This window comes from Pseudochaenichthys georgianus, chromosome 11, assembly GCF_902827115.2.
Source record: "Pseudochaenichthys georgianus chromosome 11, fPseGeo1.2, whole genome shotgun sequence".
Classification (NCBI taxonomy): domain Eukaryota; kingdom Metazoa; phylum Chordata; class Actinopteri; order Perciformes; family Channichthyidae; genus Pseudochaenichthys; species Pseudochaenichthys georgianus.
Genome location: NC_047513.1, coordinates 26,731,569 through 26,752,980, shown reverse-complemented (window position 1 = coordinate 26,752,980; position 21,412 = coordinate 26,731,569). Strand labels below are relative to the sequence as shown.

At 42.3% G+C, this 21,412-nt stretch overlaps 1 protein-coding gene across 1 annotated transcript; it reads right to left on the bottom strand.

Moving 5' to 3' along the window:
• Window positions 1-335: 335 nt before the first annotated feature.
• On the bottom strand, window positions 336-19,497 carry col9a2 (procollagen, type IX, alpha 2). The gene is made up of 32 exons (XM_034094922.1): window positions 19,344-19,497; window positions 18,209-18,283; window positions 16,984-17,019; window positions 16,820-16,882; window positions 14,168-14,221; window positions 13,907-13,942; window positions 12,459-12,482; window positions 12,311-12,364; window positions 12,143-12,196; window positions 10,935-10,985; window positions 10,789-10,845; window positions 10,135-10,188; window positions 8,708-8,761; window positions 8,564-8,617; window positions 8,051-8,104; window positions 7,910-7,963; window positions 7,743-7,796; window positions 7,597-7,650; window positions 7,451-7,504; window positions 6,487-6,531; window positions 6,327-6,380; window positions 6,193-6,246; window positions 6,059-6,112; window positions 5,904-5,975; window positions 5,503-5,538; window positions 5,333-5,377; window positions 4,965-4,997; window positions 4,688-4,834; window positions 4,411-4,465; window positions 4,122-4,310; window positions 2,946-3,023; window positions 336-1,504 (listed from the first exon to the last, which is right to left on the bottom strand). Exons 1-32 carry the CDS (start codon window positions 19,413-19,415, stop codon window positions 1,299-1,301), a joined length of 2,076 nt encoding a protein of 691 aa, XP_033950813.1. The 5' UTR covers window positions 19,416-19,497; the 3' UTR covers window positions 336-1,298.
• Window positions 19,498-21,412: the final 1,915 nt, after the last annotated feature.

The following is a 21,412-nucleotide window of genomic DNA, read 5'->3' as shown; positions in this document are numbered from 1 at the left end:
CATTGTTATTCAACCCATCATGTTAACATGTTATGACACAATTGACCAAAAAACATACAAATCTCAAGCAAAACTTTAAAACAAGTGAGTTTTCCTGCTAGAACAGCGTGCATTAGAGCAATACGAGTTGGTAACGTCGTTTTGTGGAATATTTGACAAAGGAAGAATGTGGACAAAAGCTGAACATATGCAGCTTTGGAAGAACGGGAGTATATTTACATGCATGAATTGAAGATTTTAAATGGGAGAAACAAAAAGAACAGGAGTTGAGAAAGTGTCCATTCCCCACACGATACAGAAAAGCGTTCGATTTTATAAAAGGTTCCTCTTTATTGGTTTGGGTTGACCTGAACAGCCAACCTCTTTACAGATGATTATATGAAGAACAATAAATAGCTTGTGTTGATGAAAATAAATCAGTCATTAAACAGCTGACGCCCTGTGCAGGCTGACAGTGGCATAGGAAGCACATTCGTCTCGAGGAAAAGTCGTTAAATATCTGTCGGAACTTTTTATTACTCGCTGAAATTAAAAACACAGGATATCTGTTGGTGCATATCGTAACCCATTCCTTTTTCCCCTACATTATAATCAACACACATTTACAAAGATTTACAGCACTGCATTGTGGGAGATGGGAGTGCCCATCGGGATATGCTGTTGCCAGGCAACAAGAGGATGAGATCAAGCTAGTCGTTAGTTTAAAAACATGAGGGTCCGGAAAAGAAAGCCGGAGGGGGGGGATGGGGTACACACAGTGATTTAAGGATTTGGCTAAAGCTTACAGATGAGAAAGCATTTTACAGTACGGTACGGAGGGTCGATTTCAATCATTTATTAGTCCTTTTTTACACTTTTAAGAAATCATGTGTGATGTCGCAAAAGAGGCAGCGCAGCTAAACTTCAAAACAAGTCTCAAAAATAAAATATTGCATGAGTAAAAACATTTAAAGTGACCGCGGTGAAACAGAGAAGCACCTTCCACCACGCCTGGTTTCAAATCTGTTCCTCTTTCAGGGCTGGGATATTTGGAGGGGACTGACATCATCCACTAGAGACTGCAGAAGGATGTGGGTGCTGCTGTTGTCATGGTGATGTGGGGGGGGTTAAAATGAGAGTATGTCCCGCCAGTCAAAAACTTCAGTTTCAGGAGGGGGCGCTATACATCCAGTCACTTTTTCATTATTGTCCCTTACCCTTGGTCCTCGGTGTTGTCCTACAGAGAGTAGTGGTCTCCCTCCCTCTCTTTTTCCTCCCCCCTCTCTCTAGGTGTTGAGCTGCTGATGGAGAGCAGGTCTCTAAATGTTGGGTCCTTTGATGCGGCCCGCCTCCTGTAGTCTGGGGGAGGTGTACGCCGACGCAGCGAGGCACATGGCCGCCTCGCAGAACCCTGGGAGACCCCCTGCACCCGCCTTACCGGGGTACCCCGCCTCTCCGGCTGATCCCTGGGGTCCTCGCTCACCGTGCCTACCGTCCCGAGCCACACCATCAACACCAGAAGGACCTGTGGGGGGGGGGATCATTTACTTATTTGTATTTGCATTTTAAGAAATTAGGCATACATAACCAAATAAACACTTGGATACATAAATGAACTTCATAACTAGAGATGGCAAAAGTACACATCCTTTACTCAAGTAGAAACAGATACTTGTGTTTAAAAATACTCTGGTAAAAGTGGAAGTACTGACTAAACTTCTTTACCCAGGTAAAAGTAAAGAAGTATGGGCTTTGAAATGTACTTCAGTAAAAAGTACCCATAACTAGCAGCTGCTTTAAAGAGTACCTGACCTCCCTTTATATCAATAGAACAATAATGTCATTGTTAGCTAATGAATGTTTCCATGCTGAACAACGGCAACATGACAACGTTTCCATTGGTCCCTCTTCTTTGGAGAAGACCAGGAAATGATGGATACACGGATCGTGTTCAAATCAATAGGCACGCAATGACTCTAAAGAATAATGATCACGCCACCAAACACACATTCAGACTAAAGGAACAAGCCTGTTTGGAAATGTAAGAAGTAGAAAGTACAGGTATTTGTGTTCAAAATGTAAGAAGTAAAAGTAAAAAGTCGTCAGAAAAATAAGTAGTGGAGTAAAGTACTGATACCAGAACAATGTACTTAAGTATTTGTACTCCACTACTTCCCACCTCTGTTCATAACAATCGACAAATCAGGTAAAGAAAAACATACAGTAGTACATATCTTCAGATCTTACCACCTGGTCATTATACATGTTTTGTGTTCTTTAAATTTCACAAATTGTTCCCATCTTTCATCAAAGACATGAACTTGGTTTCTGATAATAATGGGTATTTTCTCCATTCCATACTTCTCATTAAATACAGTCTTCCATTGTGAGGTAATTAAGTTATCATCTTTTAACCAATTCCTTGTCATTTCTTTAATAACTGCTATTCTTATCACGAGAAATAAGTAGGAATTTTGTATGATATTATATTATAAAAATATTTGACATTTCCCAGAAGCTACACAAGACATTAAAAGACCAAATAATAACTTTGGTTTGCCCACCGCTCACCAGCATTTTGTTTATACTGACTTTGAATTTGAGGAGTCTTGAAGTAACGAATTTCAGTAGGGATTTAAGACGATTTCCAGGCTTCTGAGATCTGAAATCTCCACATCCGATTACCCTTGTGTTCTGTATGCATATATTTAAGTTGCGGGCACAGGGGAGTGTGTTTTCTGTTTGAATAAGTGTGTACTGTTGCAATATTATATTTTCTTCCTGGAGCATCTGTTAAACGACTGGAGTTAATGATGCTTTTAAAATGCTTCTGAGCAGCCTCTCCTGTGGCAGGAGCGGTAATACCTGCTCTCTTTTTGCACCCCCCCTCTCCTCTTTTGTCAGCGTAACATACTGTTTTACATTCTGTGTGCGTGCTTCAGTGTAATGTTTTCCACAGCTCTTACCTGGTATCCCTGGGGGTCCTGGTGCTCCTGGATGGGGTTTACCAGGATCTCCTCTTTCTCCCTTAAGTCCTCTCTTTCCTGGGGAGACAGAGGAGGGTGAGCTCAAAAGAAGTGTTTGACAGTCAAAGGTCTTTTAATAACCGTTGCAGGAAAGCTGGTGTATTGCCTGAATATTCTTTTTGTTGTCTTGTTACATCTGATTAACTTAAAGGGGACCTATCATGCAAAATGCACTTTTTGATGTCTTTTATACATAAAGATGTATCCCCGGTGTGTCGGGGAACTCACGCAGCGTCATAAAATAAAACCCTCTCTCTTTTCCTCCGTACCCAAATCTCTAAAAACGGAGATACAACGGAGCTGATCCAGATTTGCGTCCGATATGACGTAATATCGGAAATGAGGACCCACGGCCCAATCAGAAAGTTGCTATCAGAAACAATGCCCGACTGTTTTGGACGTCATATGGTCGGTGTTTACATTAGCATCGCTAACACTCAGAGCTAACCTGTACTGGAGAGCATGTGTGTGAAGAAGCAGGAAATAAAAAGGAACACACCTTGTGGTATAACCGGCAAGAGAGAAAGCCTTTGAGCTCCAGACTGCTTCAGAAAGAATCCTTGATAATCCATGATATGCCGTTTCATCACGGCAGCATTTAGTTTAGACAGTAGCTGCCGGGTCCCGCATGAGCTCAGCCCCCTCTTTTTTTATTTATCAATTTTTTATTTTTTTTTAAAGCTTTATACCCAAATCAGCACTTTTGAAACAGGAAGTGAAATAGAGGGATATGAGGCATGGCTAGAACGGGTGATCTGTTTGGTGTTTTGAGCAAAACACTTCATAGGCATGTTTTTTATATATATAGAGACCTATGCTATTGCCTAAAAATAGCATGATAGGTGCACTTTAAAGTACAATCCTTTAACAGCAGATGGCAGCTTCCCCTTTTTGAGAGAGAACGAAAGTTTATAAACCTACATAAATAAAAAATTATCAAATCTTTAGTGACCTCCGAAGTTCTGTGGAGTCTCGCAGTCAGCTATCCCCGTGGATTTGTTGTTAAACAGCCTCGTGAATGTAAAAATCAGACAATCCTGATTAATTGCTCGATGAAAGCTCTACTTTAAACACAATATGCGTCATATTTCAAACATAACCGCTGCCTCTCTTTACCTTTAAGTCCGGTGTTTCCGACCTGTCCAGGCCCTCCGAACATCCCGGGAATGCCGCGGGATCCAGGTAAGCCATGTTGCCCCTGACTACCAGGTGATCCAGGGGGTCCAGGGGCGCCGGGGGCTCCCATCACACCGGCTCCACCCAGCACCGCCCTCTTGGCGCTCACCGCCACAGCAGCTAGCCTCTCTGTAACCCACACAGCAGCACATTGGTGATTTAATTACCTTTAATAATCTAATCCCCCCCCGAGGACATCAAAGGTGAACATCGAGGTCCGGAGGCTCACCCTGCAACATCTTCAGCACCACCTCGATAATATGCTGGTCTGATGCATCGCGGCCCTGGAGAGAGGAAGAGGAGTCTGAGCGATGCAGAGAGATGGAATCGTGCATCGGAAGTGCGATCGAAAGAGAACTGGACTCAGAATCAGAAGACCTTTATTAGTCCCACAGAGGGGACATTTACATTGTTACAGCAGAAAAAAGCCAAAGACAGCTTAATGTTACCTAAGTAGCATACATTGAGGATTTAGCAGCCAGGTATATCTTGCACAGTTAACTCACCGCTGTCCCTGAAATGCCGGACATGCCGGGTACTCCTCGCTCTCCGTTCAGTCCCCTGGGGCCGGGCAGTCCTGTGGGGCCCACGTCTCCAAGTTTACCGGGGTCTCCAGTGGGTCCATTGTGTCCCGTTTCACCCATGATTCCTTGCTGTGAAGAGATGAGCAAATTCATAGAGTAAAAAAAAAGAGCCTGATGAAAAGCGGTGATGCTTCAAACTCAAATGAACGACCCTCGAGTGAAGACTAAGATATTATTTTTGCACACAGTTCATCCTCACCTGTCCTTTGGGCCCGGGTTCACCAGACATACCCTGAGAAAGGAAACGATGATATCATTTTCTCATTCATCACTTCCAGCGATCCTTTGAGACACTCATTGAGCAATAATTCAAGAACGAATATTATATATGAATGTGTAAAACGCTGCTTGACAGAGCCAACGTGCATCATTGCCTCACTGCCATGTAAATAGCTCATGTGCCATCTGGACTATTATGGGGATTTGCTTGGAAATTCAAAAACAGACTTCCTCTCTTTGTCTTAACGTCTGTATAGTTCATCCATTTTCTTATCTTAAGGTGGTTGGAGTGCTGGAGACTTCAAAACGTTTTGAAACAGCTTTAGGTTGTGCGAAAACAACTTTTACCTTATCACCATTCTCGCCAGCCAATCCCTCAACACCGGGGTCACCCTAAAAGCGGCAGAGAGGACGGATGGAGAAGGAATGACTCACAGAAATATTTGTCAGCACTGGAGCTGGAATACAACAAAGTGAGACAAGTTTCAGACAATCCGGTTTTAAAAACGGCTACTCACATCGTCTCCCTTTGACCCGCCTTTTCCTTGGAAACCCTGGAAAGAAAGATGGATTTAGTACACGTAAATGTGGTTAAATCTGGATATTAATATCCTCAAAAAAAGAAATAACTAAATATTGATTCAAGCTATGACACCGCAGATCACAAAGTAAGAAAGATGTAGTCTCATCTCTAAAACATGGAAGATGAGGATGCTCTGATTATCATTTATATTGCTTATTTATATCGCTCGCCTCATTCGGTGATTTACTGTGGATTGGTGTGACTTTTATTCACGGGTGAACACTGCCCCCAATGGACACGTCTGGGTAATTCAAGTGTGTTTGAATGTCTGAATGGATGACTGCCCTGTTTTATAAAGCAATATATGTGCTTCATTATGCACACACACGCACAGACCTTGTCTCCCTTGGTTCCACCGAGACCCTGCGCACCGGGAACACCCATTGGTCCTCTCTCTCCTTGTCCTCCCTGTAAAGAGACATTGAAATATTTAAAGGAAAGTGAAGCCACAGGTGAGTGAACATTTAAATAAATGCAATGAAGTGTCTTACAGGCTTGCCGACTACTCCCTGTGGACCCACTGCTCCCCGCTGGCCTCTGTCGCCCTGTGAAAAATAAGAAAGGTGAGTTTGTTTTCAAAGTTGCAGTTTTTTAGAGCTTTTAGGGGATAATTCTGGATGTATACCTTGGGTCCGGGAACGCCTTCCATACCAGCCTCGCCAGGAACACCAGGCTCACCCTAGGAGAACAGTTAAAGATCACCCTACTGCACAATATAAGAACACAAATATATCCTACAAATCCATATGTGCGGGTTACCAGAGGTCCTGAGGTGCCTTGCATGCCAACGTGGCCCCGAGGTCCAGACTCGCCCTAACAAGCAAAGAGAGATGATGAGATTTCAAACAAATGAACACCAGGAGAAGTAGAGAAGGTCAATACATCACAATATATATATATACAATATATTATTACTAACCTTCCCTCCAGGTCCTCCTTTTGTCCCTGGGCCGCCGGGTAATCCCTGCACACAGAGGAAACCAAAAAACTCTTCAAAAGGAAAACATACATTTCATTTGTTGTATTTTATGTTTGAAATGATATTGAAAATGCAACTGGTAATGTCAGAGGATATGAGTATGGGGGTGATAGTAGTGGGTGGTGATAATGCTGACGTCTAATAGAGTAAAAACATTGGAAATACGTGCAGTGTCAGCTATTGGCATACACCTTACCTTGCTCAGATTTTGTGTGTGTGTGTGTGTGTGTGTGTGTGTGTGTGTGTGTGTGTGTGTGTGTGTGTGTGTGTGTGTGTGTGTGTGTGTGTGTGTGTGTGTGTGTGTGTGTGTGTGTGTGTGTGTGTGTGTGTGTGTGTGTGTGTGTGTGTGTGTGTGTGTGTGTGTGTGTGTGTGTGTGTGTGTGTGTGTGTGTGTGTGTGTGTGTGTGTGTGTGTGTGTGTGTGTGTGTGTGCGTGTTAGAGATAGGGTATATATTGCAGTAGGGCATAAAGCAGGGTAACTTATAGTGTTTGAGTTTGCAAGTGTGCATCTCATGCTCCATTACCCTTTAGTCAGAATGACGAGCACAAACACACACACACACACACACACACACACACACACACACACACACACACACACACACACACACACGCACACACACACGCAGTGTTGATTGTGATAAATCACTCGTGTTGGGCGGTAGAATGCTATTTCAAGGTGGTTTAAATTCTAAAACAGCGTGGTTCACAGGGTCACTGTTACCTGGATGAGTGCCCAGAAAACAAAACATAGCAGAAATCACAGGCTGCTTCACACTGCGTTGTTGAATGGAGGAGAACAGATTGACCCTCTACGTGTTCCGAGTGATAAAAAGCCTTAACAGACAGATGCCTTTAGTGGAATGTGTGACCCTCCCACCCCAAAGAAACATTGCAGGCTCACCGCATTCCCCTGAGGACCGGGAGCACCAGGCCTCCCAGCCAGGCCAGGGCCGCCCTGCAGAAGAAGGAGAACAGAAGAAGATTAAATTGCCGTCTTCTTGCTGCGACTGGATTTTTCTCGTCATTATCGCGGCTGGCAGCACTTACCTTGATTCCAGGAATACCAGGTGTGCCATCCTTTCCGTCAATGCCCGGCAGACCCTGAAAAAGCAGGCCGAGGAGTCAGTGGACTTCATTTGGCAGACTTTCTGAACACAACCGTGTAGTGTACAAATAAAAGTGCGGTCACTCACATTCTCTCCCTTCTTGCCAACCGCACCCTGTGGGCCCGTGATACCTCGGCTGCCCTGCAGAAGATAACCAAACCAGCGTGAGCGAATGAACATTGCACATCAGGAGAAATATTTCATTGTTTTTTCAACAGTACATTTCAAGGGGTAACGCTAGGAGAGTCACCTACTTTGTCTCCCTTGCCGCCTGCCTCTCCGGGTGGTCCCTTGGGTCCTTCCTCACCCTGCAAACAGAGAAGAAGTTAGATTAGCTGAGGTTTATTCTGGGTACTTTTCTTTAATGTCATTGTAATGTTGGCGAGTGTTCTTACAGGAGGCCCGGGAATTCCTACAGGTCCGTTGATGCCCTTGTAGCCGCGGGGCCCCTATGGGAAAACAAAGAAAAGGCCATCAGTCACTTCAGATCGGGGAGGATGCTAAGTCACAGTAGCCTACTATTCATTGTGATAAAGTGGTAATTAGTGCTTAACTCACTTCACTAATGGGAGTTACACAGCCACTCTTGCTTTGGCATTAAGCCGGGGTGCTAACTTGGCTAACGCGGCTAATGTTAACAGTAAGACGGATGGCTACATCGGATCATTAACTACAGATGGAGGCACTGTGGACCCAGACAACCCCAACTCATTAGAGGAGGGGAGAGATTTGTGTTAGCATCATTTCCATATGTCCCCATTGCCGGTAATGGATGATGTATGTATAGCAGGGGCAGGTCTGTGTGTGCCTCCTTGGTGCTCTTCTTAGAATGAGAACAGCCTCGTGACCAAAGAGAAAGAGGACAAATAAAGTTAGATGTGTGAACAAAAGAGAATGGTGTTACTTACTGCTTCCCCTTTAGGACCCATCATTCCTGGATAACCTCTCAGGCCCAGCGGACCCTTCAAATTAAACAAGGACGTTCTGTCAGATCGAGATAATACAATAAGTGTGTTATTTTGCCAAGTGACTTAAACAAGCTCATATTATACCGGAGGTCCAGGGATGCCTTGCTCCCCAGAGATGCCAATTTCTCCCCTGGGACCCTGGTGGAGGAAAGGAAGAAGAACAGGCTGATTAGTAAGTCTCTTTCTGTGCTGCTCTCTTTATTTGAGTGACATTGTCCACAAAGTTTGTCCAAAGAAATCCAAAGCCAGAAAGGAGATCCAGCTGAAACCAGTCTATGATGGCAGCTGGTTGCTCTTGATGTCTGAACTGATCATTGATGGTTGCATATGTTCATGTTCAAGGTTGTTAAAAAGGTCATCTAATTGTAAAAGGGGAAACAACCACCATAGGCTACTCAATTAACAAACATCAGGCGAAGCTAAAACAGTTCTAAATGCTTGCGTTATTATAAGAACAGTTTGAGATGTTGTGAAATACTCCTCTTTGGTTCGATGACTCAATCTCTCAGGACTGTTTTTTAAGCAGCAGAAAACAGATGGGGATTAGTTTAGATTAGCATGAATAACTAAAGCAGAAGGTAATAGCTAAATTGGGTCTGGCCAAATATATGTCCACCTTAAACACACGTTCACTTAAAAATGTAGTGGTTTCCATTGATTATATGACTCTAACTACTTCCTAGCGACTGGAAGTCAATGCACCCGTTACCGGTTTGAAACATCCACAGAATACACAGAATGCAATCTGTTTTTTTCTTATTAAACCAATTTGATACACATAGTTGTATTTGTCCGTGACAGGCAAACCATTTTTCTTAAGAACAAATGCAACATTTATATTTCTTGTTAATCTAGTTGGTCTTGTAAAATAAATATTAAATATTCTATATATAATACCGGGCAAGCATCCTGTTTGCCCGGTATAAAGCTAGTCAAATCCATCAAAAACATTAGCCATTAGCCCGTTTTAGCTACTATACTTTTATTTTTCAGCAGATTCAAAATAAAGTTGTTTTCTGGTCTGACTCACATCATCAGTAATATAACAAGAAGAAAAGGTATCTGAGTTGAAAAGACGGAGACACACCACCTTGCACCCCTATGTCAGGGTGGAGTAGCCTACAGTGGAGTGTTTTTTAGCATCAGAGGCTACTTTTGTTGGAAGATCAGAGGCTAATACCTGGGGCCTGTCTAGCAGTTAGCAGTTCCCTTACACCTACTGTGCTCATTAACTGTGCTTAATACAGCGAGGGGAGGGGGCTCGTGAACCCTGACTTTCTCATCTTCCTCTCCGTGTACCTGGCTCCTCGGCACCCCCTTTCATCTGGCTCGCTGCATGCTGACTGCAGGCCCGGGTCTGACTAATCGCAGCCAGATTAGTGCCAGTCATGTGCCTCTGGGGGGCTTCATTAGAGCTAATCCTCACCTTGGCTGGTCCCGAATGGTAGGGGGTTTCGCCACATGTACATGTACGGGTGTTTGACTATGTGTATCCATTCTGCAGAGCTCACCGATTTTCCAATGCTGCCAGGCTCTCCGAGAACTCCGGCACGTCCTTTGTGTCCCTAGAGGTAAGGTAAGGTACGTTTATTTATATAGCACATTTCAGACGCAGAGGCAATTCAAAGTGCTTTACATGAACATTAACATATGATACAGAGAGGAATACAATAAATAAACATAATGGAATAACAGTTTCATAAAAACAATGCATTAATGAGATACACAATAGTTTAAAAACGACATTGTAAATACGGTAAGTGCTAAAAACAAGTTAAACGGCTTCTGGGTAAGCAGCTGTAAAAAGTAGTGTGTTTAGCCACGACTTAAAACAACTCAGCGTTGGTGAAGACCTCAGGTTTTCTGGAAGTTTGTTCCATTTGTGGGAAGCATAAAAACTAAAAGCAGCTTCGGCATGTTTGGTTCTGAGCCGGGGAACAATGAGTAAGCCCGCCCCCGATCTCAGAGCTCTGGGGGGCTCGTAACAGGGCAACATGTCAGACATATATTGGGGTCCCAAACCATTTAATGCTTTAGAAGTTAACAATATAATTTTAAAATCGATTCTGTAAGAGGGCAAAAGAACGTATGTAGGGTGTCATAACAATTTTTTAATGTAACATAATTATTTTCTGCTGAATAAATGCTGACTTGAAGATCCTCACCTTGATTCCCTGCAGTCCCTGGGGGCCTTTAACTCCAGCCAGACAGTTAAGAGGGCACTGTTGTCGGGAGAAGGGAACATATGGATTATGAAAAGCGAGATTGTGTCAGAATAGATTGGAGAGTAAGTGTTGTCGTTAGGTCTTACCTGGAAGTCGGCACTTCCCTCCTCTCCACCGATGAACTTCCCTGGAGACCCCTAGATGCACAGACAGATGGATGAAGATAGTCACCTGGTCACAGTAGCCCCTGCTCCCAGGAGCTGAGCCAGCACTCTCTTCATCTATTTCTCCCTCCATCTTTCCTTCTATCTGTTTATAGATTGACTTAGGAAGTAAAGTATCTGTTCAGGGGGCTGATGTATTCCTGCTACAGTCAGATGAGACAGCCCACTGATCTAATGGGGGTTTATTTACCCTAGGACAGCACTAAAGCTAAACAAATACACTCCCATGGGTGGAAAGTCACACCCACTGCTTGGAAGCACACAGAGATGCACACAGGGGAGAACACACACCGGTGAAAAATAGACTTGAAAGTGTAGCGCTCAAAACTGTTTGAGGTAATTCACCCCCTGCTGTCTGCGGGGACCCGGTGAAGCAGCGCTGTGCGGCGCTAGCTGCTTAGCTATCCTCGAGTATATTATGAAAGCATGTCAATTGCTGCTGGTTTTGTAGAACAGAGCACATATCAACCGATGCGATGTTGAGTTTTTCTTTGCACAGTCATCCTATTAGGAATATCTATATAGACAATGTAACTGCAATTACGTTGATGTAACCATATGGTGCATTTAGCGTAATGGGCCTGATGTCATCAACATCACCGAAAAAAGGTTTAGGTTTATCCATTCAACAGTTTAACTCACTGTTTATCCATAGCTTATTGTAGATATTAGTTATTACATTAAATTACATAACACTTATCCAAAGCGACTTCCATTTAGTGCAAAAACCATAAAGAATTAAACTCTGAACAACAAGGAAAGTGCAGATATATTCACTTCAAGCAAGATCATACCATAGTGAGTGCTGGTGAGTTAGTTACAAGGCCTAAAATAACACACAAAAACGTATTTGACAATATATGTTTGAAGTATTTTGAAACAGTTGCATAGTTTTTCCACCAGAGGGAAATGACTATGTGTAGTACTGTACTGGTGGGACCTGCAGAGTATTATACAGTAGTTTAAAGTTACTACGTGTTGTTCTATGTTGTTTAGTGTATTTTCAGAAGATGCTATTATACAGCAATCCAACCTGTTCAGGTTTTGGTCATTTTAATATCAGGATCATGTTTGTTCCACTATGAATCAGAGAGATAAAGGATGGATAAGATATTTCCTCTCCAACTTACTGGCTTGCCAGGAGGTCCAGGAAGTCCAGAAGCTCCGGATGATCCCATGCCACCCTAAATGAAGCCGATGGAAAGAAGTTGTTAATAAGAATGTCACAGTAACGATAACTTAACTTCTTTGAGAGGTTTGTAAATCATGTAGGCAGTGAAATAAAACTGTTTTCCTACCTTTGGTCCATTTATTCCAATTTCCCCTGGAAGACCAATTGGCCCTGGAGCGCCCTACAGAGACACAAGGCATACAGATTCCAGCATCCACAAAAGTATGTCCTCACATCAAAGCAATTAAGTGATAAAGACCAAATAAGCTACTTACAGCCAATCCTGGAAGGCCGGGTCCCTGCGTGGACAGAAGGGACGAGGGGTTAAACTACTGCATAACAAGTGGAACCGATCCATCAAAGTATCAATTAACATAGGTGAAAGCCAATTATGAATGGAGGCAGTAATTCAGTAATGTTTGCAGTGTCAGAGCGCGGGGTAAACAGTGCTCGAGAAGAACAGAGACGCACAGCGCAATCACTTTATGTTCGCTGTGTGTTTTGCTTGGAATTAATTATAAACAAAGTAATTAAGTGAGTAAGCCTTCTTGGAGGAAGAGTGGCCCACAGGTCGGGTCTGCTGTCTGAGCAGGCAGCTTGATGTTCACACACATCCCCCCCACCTGTTAATGCTAAACAAGGGATTTACCTAATAGTGTTTCATTCAAGCGTAACATTGGATACACCTGGACTTAATGTTGTATAGTTTTGGGTGGACACTGAGCACCATCTAGTGGTATTAGGCTGTGCTACAGCAGATAAAGTGCTGGTATATTGGTCGTTTCTTTTTGCAGTGATATCTAATGCATAATGTAAGCATTCCTCTCTATTAAGGACTCTGTACAAGTGTGGCTTATGTCAGCTTCGGAAGGCATCTGCCACATCTGGGTAGATGAAGCCCAAAAGGGGGCACAGCTGGTCGGGCATCCATGCATGAAGACAGAGACTCAGGAGGTTGCCACTGTCAGGCCAGCTGGTTTAAAACATGTTTGTTTGGAAACTGACATGATTTAAGCGATGCATAATTTAGCCCTGCATCACTCAGGTTCATAAGTATTATGACAATTTGATGAAGATGAAATGTTATATAATTTGTCATATTGTACCTTTTACTCGGGTACTGTACTACGTAGTAATTATTTTCTTTATTATGTTTCATTTATATTAAAGATGATGCAATAAGCCTGTGGTTTCCAGCATTTTTGGCTTGTGACCCCTTATACAAAAGCTATACCTAGTAGGAGCTCTTAATCGTGATTTAGTTGGCAGCAGTTCTGGCTGAAAGATTGTCAATACCCAAATCAACATTTAGCTAAAATTGACACTGTTGTATCAACATGCATGACTAACAGACCGAATGAAGCTAAAGCCAAAACATTTGATTATATTTAATCTGTACTTGAACTTCCAAAGTGTCAGTGGCTAAGTGGAGCACTTCTATTGAAGTACATTGACTGTGTGAAATTGCAAAGAGCGATACTTTGAAGCTTGCTTAGCAGCAGCCGTCTACAGCTATCTCGCTGAATACTGGACTAGTTTTAAAACTGTTACCCCCATTAGTCATGTAGGCTCAAAAGCATGGGGAGATAGTGTCCAGGACAAAGAACACCAAAGGTCCCACTTCAGTACAAAGTCTGGGTACCACACATTCAGAATGAGATTGAAACACATAAGATATTCACTCGTTACTTAATGACAGCAAATACATAAATAATTTACTTACAGGAAGACCAGGTTCCCCAGTGGGTCCAGATTGACCCTGCAGGCAACAGACAACAACAATATTATTATAGTACTGACCTGCCTGATCTCACATCCTTAGTGACTTACTCTCTGGTTAACAGCGGTTCATTGTTAGGTTCAGCTTTCATATGACCCGTTTATGGGAGCATGACCACCATAGTTATTCTTTTTTTGCTGTTAATCAGGTTTTTCACATGGATTCTTTGTAATCATGTGTTCAGGTGGAGGTTCGGACACTTGCCTTCGGGCCAGGGTTTCCAAAAGGACCGCGATCCCCCTTTGCTCCAATCAGACCCTGGAGACAGACAGAGAGACATGTTAGCAGGCAGATAGGCTCGACATGCAGAGGGAAACACGGCCATTAAAAGACATTGAAGCGGTTTAAGATTACAATATTATTTACCACTGTGTTTCCCATGGGGTATATGGGACCTGAATTCACCTTATAGAAAGGACTTATCACAGATGTAATCGAAGCCGACACTGTTTTTGCGATTAATTAGGAAACAAACCTGAGATTGGGATTCCAGGGCGGATTACTGACTACTAAATCTCTGAGGAATGCATGAGTGTGTGTGTGTGTGTGTGTGTGTGTGTGTGTGTGTGTGTGTGTGTGTGTGTGTGTGTGTGTGTGTGTGTGTGTGTGTGTGTGTGTGTGTGTGTGTGTGTGTGTGTGTGTGTGTGTGTGTGTGTGTGTGGGTGTGTGTGTGTGTGTGTGTGTGTGTGTGTGTGTGTGTGTGTGTGTGTGTGTGTGTGTGTGTGTGTGTGTGTGTGTGTGTGTGTGTGTGTGTGTGTGTGTGTGTGTGTGTGTGTGTGTGTGTGTGTGTGTGTGTGTGTGTGTGTGTGTGTGTGTGTGTGTGTGTGTGTGTGTGTGTGTTTGTACTTCTGTAAGCATGTGACCAAGAGGCCTTGGCACTCAATTCACCTCCAACCCAGACTGTAGCTGCACTACAAATCAAGTATTAAGCGGCTACGCTCGACCTCTGATTATCACAGACCTAAGAGGAATCATCATGAGATAATGGCTTTGCCAGAAGTCTGGTATCTTAATCTCATCATGTAGACGTGCTTATCATTTGTTTACAAGGCTTTCCATTTATCTCGGCAAAGCTCATTTCTGGAAAAATATGTGAAAACAAGCTGTAACTAAACCCCCCCATTGAGGGTCCATTTCACAGGGAACTTATGAATGCTTTAATACGATAATTATCTGCAAATGTGGAGTTGCTTTATGTAGTTACATCTTGATTTGGAAAAGGAGAAGTGCTCTAGAAATCATGTTAAAGTTAAAACAACCTGTCGCTAACTAACATACATTTCGGATGAGTATGTATTTTGTATCAAACCTTGACTTCATAATCAGTGAAACCGTCTTGAGTTACATTGTTTCATTTACAGTCTACTCTTCTCATTAAACCCATTGTCTGCATGCTTAAAATGAAATATAACACATCTGCTTCCCCATTCGTCGTCTGCAAAGCCAGACAATGTCTAGAATCCAGGAGATATCTTCCTTGAAAGTGGACACTCAATTCTGATTGTTTTGACAAATGCTACTTACTATTGCTTTGAAGTCCTAGATATGCTATGGTTGAAATCAGTAGTCGGCTCACATGTAAACAAACGAGCAAACCACACTGTCGATAAGGACTGTTTTGACACAATCTCCACTGTAACAACTCTCCATATACGTAGGTCTATTTTGTCACTCCAAACACATGACATGTGCATTGTCATGGATACACCAGCAAAGATGTATACAAATAACACAGGGAACCTTTCATCAAAACATTGCTGTACGGCCCCATCATGATATCATTGTCAGTGAACATTGGGATACATCCTGCCTATATACAATTATTTCCTTGTACGACATCCTTTGAATGTTGTTTCTAAAAGAAAAATGCATCACTTTGTTCTCTTACAGATTATTTTACCAATAACTTGTGGCTAAAATCATCCATTGAAAGTTATTTGGCTTTCATTGAAAGACTTGATCTTGCTATTCCTATGGGATTGGTATCACATTTGTTTACTCACATTTTGTTTCCTCCTATTAACCCTTAGATGCATAAGTGGGTCTTTTTTGACCCGGTGAGGTGGTTTTCTTGAAGTATCTTTGTAATTAAAAAAATGTATCATTTCATATTCAAGCTATTCCTCAATAAACATGCCATTCAAATTTTTAATTTACATTTTAAGAAATTGTAGTTTTTGTATTACTACCCCAAGCTTCCATTCCAACTTTTAAAATGTTAATGTAATTAAAACAAAAATCAGTCTCCCAGTTTCCCAAATCCTCGTAACCCTTAGATGCACGGGTGACTGGACCCTACACTCTTCCATACAGTAAGTGGGTCAAAAATGAAATGTAAAAAAAAAAAAAAAAAATCTAAATAGTGAAACATTTAATATAAAATATTTCTAGTGTGAACCAAAATATAATAGTAAATATTATACAAGTGATTTTCCTAAACCAAAATGACAAAAATGGCATACAAACACATACTATTCTATTACGGGTCCTTTCTGACCCACTTATGGAAGAGTGTCGGGTCCAGTCACTCGTGCATCTAAGGGTTACGAGAATTTGGGAAACTGGGAGACTGATTTTTTTTTTAATTACATAAACATTTTAAAAGCCATTTCTGTCAGTGTTGCACTCTCTCTGTTAATTTCAATCAGCTTTATTGGCATAAACAAAAACACGTTGTTGCCAAAGTAAGTTCACAGAAGATTTACATATTCCATTTTCAGGTGCAAACTTCAGGTTCTAAATTATACCTGCTTTAAAAAAACAATACAATAGTATACAGTTTGATACAACTATTTCATAAAATAATCAACTTGATAATGTTTTCTCTCTCTTAAAAAATATAGTGGGTTTACTTACATCAATGCCGTTCTCTCCTGGCGCTCCATCGAGACCTGGCTCTCCTGGCTCTCCCTTCAGTCCCTACAATTAAACACATTATTGTCAACCAGGAAGTCTGTATAAATACAATTCTAAAATAAATGATAATATAACTCTGAATAAACAGTGCAGTAGAGACTTACAAGTGGACCAGGGGTCCCAGGAGGTCCTTTTTCTCCCTGCAGACACAGAGAGAAGATGTTGATGTTTTTGTATTTGGGGTTAATTCAAAAGAGTAGAGGAAAGGGACGTATGACGTGACCTTTTAAGCTAATTTATAACCCTCATTAGTTTTCTCATATCTGTGTCTAACTATCACCACAGAGTCATTCATCACTGATACATCCGACAGTAGACTGAAGCTAATTGCACGACAGGTCACTGTGCAGGTTCTCAAAAGTATTAATCATACCTTTTACTATAGTTAATCTAAGTGCTTCTCCTGTTTTTGTGATATTGATTCATGTGTTGTACGTCTGACTGTCTTCCATTTCTTTTGTTTTTAACTCAGATATATTGTACGACTTTTTATATTATACAGATTTTTTTTACTGATACACCAAATCAATTTCCTTATATGTGAAACCCTACTTAGCAATAAACCCGATTATGATTCTATTTTCTTTTACGACTTGTTGTGTTGTTATCTTGAACTTGCATAGAGGTTCTTCCAGGCAGAGACACATGCTGCAAATGTAAGTAATTGTGTTGTAAATCAACTTGATGAGGTCTTATCAGATTGTTCTTGCTGAGATTCCTATCAAATCATCATCCCACCTATCCTGTGGCAGAGACCCAACATGTTAAAGTGTACTGATGAGAAGGCTACACCTTCCACTTTGGACAAGGCATCATTGTGGGAGGTGTTAATGTAATAACTTGACCCAGCTGGTGGCACCACATGCTGAGGACTAACAGTAACTCAGCACTCATCAGTCAGAATGCCTATTCATGTAACAAAAGACTACATGAATAGGAATGCAGATTAAAATAACAGAGTTGTTTTAGTTAATCTACTAAATACTAATCACTTCTGGAACAGGACTATCTTCAGGGTTGTCCTTGCAGTTTCCCCCCTGCTCTGCTAGCTCAGCAGCTTCCATTTCCAGTATATTTATACAGCCTGTGTGTAGTTAACCCTGAAATATCTCAAATGTATCACATTACTGTGACACAAACCCATGATTGAGGAAAGAGTCCCTTCTCAAAGACCCCTCTCTCCGCTGAACAGAGCTCTTTTGTGCCGCTGTGTTTTCATTCGCAGCGCCCTCTGCTGGTAAGACTGCAGCACAGCACATGAAGGTATTTCTCAGGCACAATGATGCTCTTTGTGACAGATCTGCTGGCCAAACCTGTGTGGATACTCACATCCAAGCCGTCTGACCCGGGGGTGCCGGAGGGGCCTGGTGGGCCGCCCTGGCCCTGAGGTCCAGGTGGACCCCTCTGAAACACAGGCAGAAAGACATGTTAGCACTATGTTAGCGACAAAGAACATTCATGGAAATGTTATACTACTGTGTAACTAGCGTGCCAATAATATAAACTGGATAATCCTGTATCAACACACATTTGAAGGTGACACTGTAAGAGGTAATACCAGAAGGCTTAATCACATTTAAATAATTGTACAAATGTTTTATTGAATGTAAAAAATAAAGTGTAAAATCATATTAGTTAACTAACTCCTGTGATGCATGACAGACCCGCATAACATTGGCAGATTCAATGCAACTGTATTGTGTATATCACATTTATAAAACTCAAAATAGAGAGAAACATTGGATATTAATGAATACAATCGGTTAGTGGGGGGGGGTAAATCAAAGGAATGAGCAGGAATGTGGAAGGAGGGATCATGAGACTGGCACTGTTTACCCCCCACCCCCTCCCTATGTATCCACAGCCTGATGAATATCATTTAATTCTGTCAGGTGCTAAAGCTTTTTAAAAAAAATTAAAAAATGTGAGAACAAAATCAGAATAATCCTTAAAAGACGTCGAGCTGATTTCACATAGGTGTCTGTTTGCATAGGGGCTGTCACGCTCAGTTAACAGAGCTAGCGTGTGTCAATGCCCACTTGTGTCCATCTTTGCCACGGCCATGAAAAACAAAAACAGTCTTCAACGTTTCTCTCCAAATTTCAAAGGAAAAAAACACCAAGGCCGAAAAAAGGAGCCCAGGTAATGGCGTATCCTTGCCTTCAACAGTATCTCCTCAGTCTAATCTTCAAACGAGATAAGAGTCCAGACACGAGAAGGATGATAATCCACAGGAGATAGTCCAGTTTCATTTTTTCTCCACAGCAGAAAAACTCATTTCAAGCTCTTTCTTTTACATGCATGCTACAAAGCAAGATGATCACCACAGATAGACCTTTGCTACATCAACCTGCAGCGTTTAGATGACTTCCACCAGCACCAAGACAACCTTTAACATCACATCAAGACTTTCCAGAGGCCCTGAACCGCAGAATAAAGGTCTCTATGCCCCTTGTCCACTCACCACTTGGGCCAGAGCCAGGCACAGGGTCTGCAGAATGACCCAGGTCTTCAGCAAGGCAGAGAGAGCAGCCATGGTGCCTCTCCTCGGTTCACCAAATCCTCTCTTTTCTTTCCTGTTTCTGCTCTCTTACTCCTCTCCAGGCCGGCACAGTGCAGAAAAGTGGTGGAGCAAAGCTGTCCGAGAGGCAGGAGTGGGGGGGTGGTGGGGGGGCTTGGGGGGGGGGCTATATGCACTCAGGAGCAAGGGGAGTGAGATGTGAGGGTGGAGAGGGATGGATGAGGAGGGGAGGAGGTGGACAGAGAGAGAGAGAGAGGTGTAATCCTGCCCCACAGCTGGCCTCTGGAAGCAGAGGAAACACACACACACACACACACACACACCTATAGTTATGTTTTCACATCAGTTTTGGGACAGGAGGAAACTCCCTGGGTATGTGCTCGGCTGGCAGCTTCTCTGATTGGTTGCTTATGAATAATTGGCATATTTTTGACCAATGTCCAATTAGGCTGAGGCGCTAAGCTCCTCCCAAAGCGGTGTCCAATTAGGCTGAGGCGCTAAGCTCCTCCCAAAGCTGTGTCCAATTAGGCTGAGGCGCTAAGCTCCTCCCAAAGCTGTAGGAGTGGACCAATGAGTAAAACCTGTGTAAAACACCAAAACCACAGGCTTTTGAACACCTTTTTGCCATTGCTGTTCAAATGTGTCCTGACGTTTTATTTTCTCTGAGTAAATTGTTTGCCAGGTGCTGTCAATATTTCCCAAAATAATTCCATGGGCGTGTTGTGCTAACACAATGAGAGAAAGCGGAAACAAATACATAAAACAGATTATATTAGGGATAGGGATGATGGGAAATAGGGAGCGTTAACTTAAAAAACTGAAACTATGACGGTCACCTGTAGACATAAAGGGGCAGTATATTAATGAAAATTGGAAATGTTATTAATATATATAAAACAATGTATAATATACCATAATCACAATTCACCTGCATCTTTTGAAAAGTAATTTGCTGACATCTAGTGGTCATTTCAATAAGTGCGAGTAGTTCCCACAGCGATCCCAAGTGGCCCTTTGAGGCTGAATAAACAAAACTGATGGCAATGTGAAAAGACCAGCCTGTCCAGAATAATAAATACGACCCAGAGTCACGTTTTAAAGTGTAGCGCCTCTAGTGGTCGTGTAAGAAACAACATGCTCCTGTCGATTGCAAACGCTCCGGAGGGTCGTTTATTCACAAATAACCCTCTCTGGAAAATCCTAAATTGTGGAATAGTTTGGCCATTAAAATGCTTTTTTATTAGATTTCTAGCGAGAAGTGTATATTGTACTTTTATAATCCACGTCCAGTGGATGTGTAGGATCTACAGTTTGATAGATATACGAAGATGATTTGAGGTCTCGCCAGGAGAACGTGTACTGTATATGGGGCAACTTCCATGTAAAGTTAGCGTGGGTGAAAACAGTATTTCCGGTCTCGAAGTTTTCATAATAAAACCGGAAGTATTCCCCACACTGTCAAATGATTACGCAGTGATATCTCCATTACTCATCCACCAAAAAACATCAGTTTATACTTGTTAATTACACAATATTGATTGGTTTAAATTGTGTACAATGCTTTTGTGTTTTTAACCTTCGATTCGGAGAAACAAATTGTTTTTTCGGAGTTTAGACACGACAGAGTTTCCGAAGACACTACACTACCCAGAATCCCCAGCTATCGTTTGGGACTACAACATCCGCCTTGCTTTACAAACCCCGTGATTAGCCCTCAAGCTCTGTGATTGGATATTGGAGTGGCAGTGTGACAAGGTTACGCTGAGCGTCAAAGCTCTTTGAAATGGAATGGAACCACAGACTATCCAAAACTGGACTTGGACGGGTCCAGCCCGGCCCTCCCCCCCAGAATTACACTTGCTGCCTATTGTGTGTTTCGCAACATGTTCTATGGCACGTCTCTACTGGGAAATGTAGTTTTAAAAGACGTTTTCGTATTTCCCACAATTAGAAGTTGCCAGTATTAAACTGTATACATCCCTGGAGGTTTAGGGGACACGAAACACATTGGT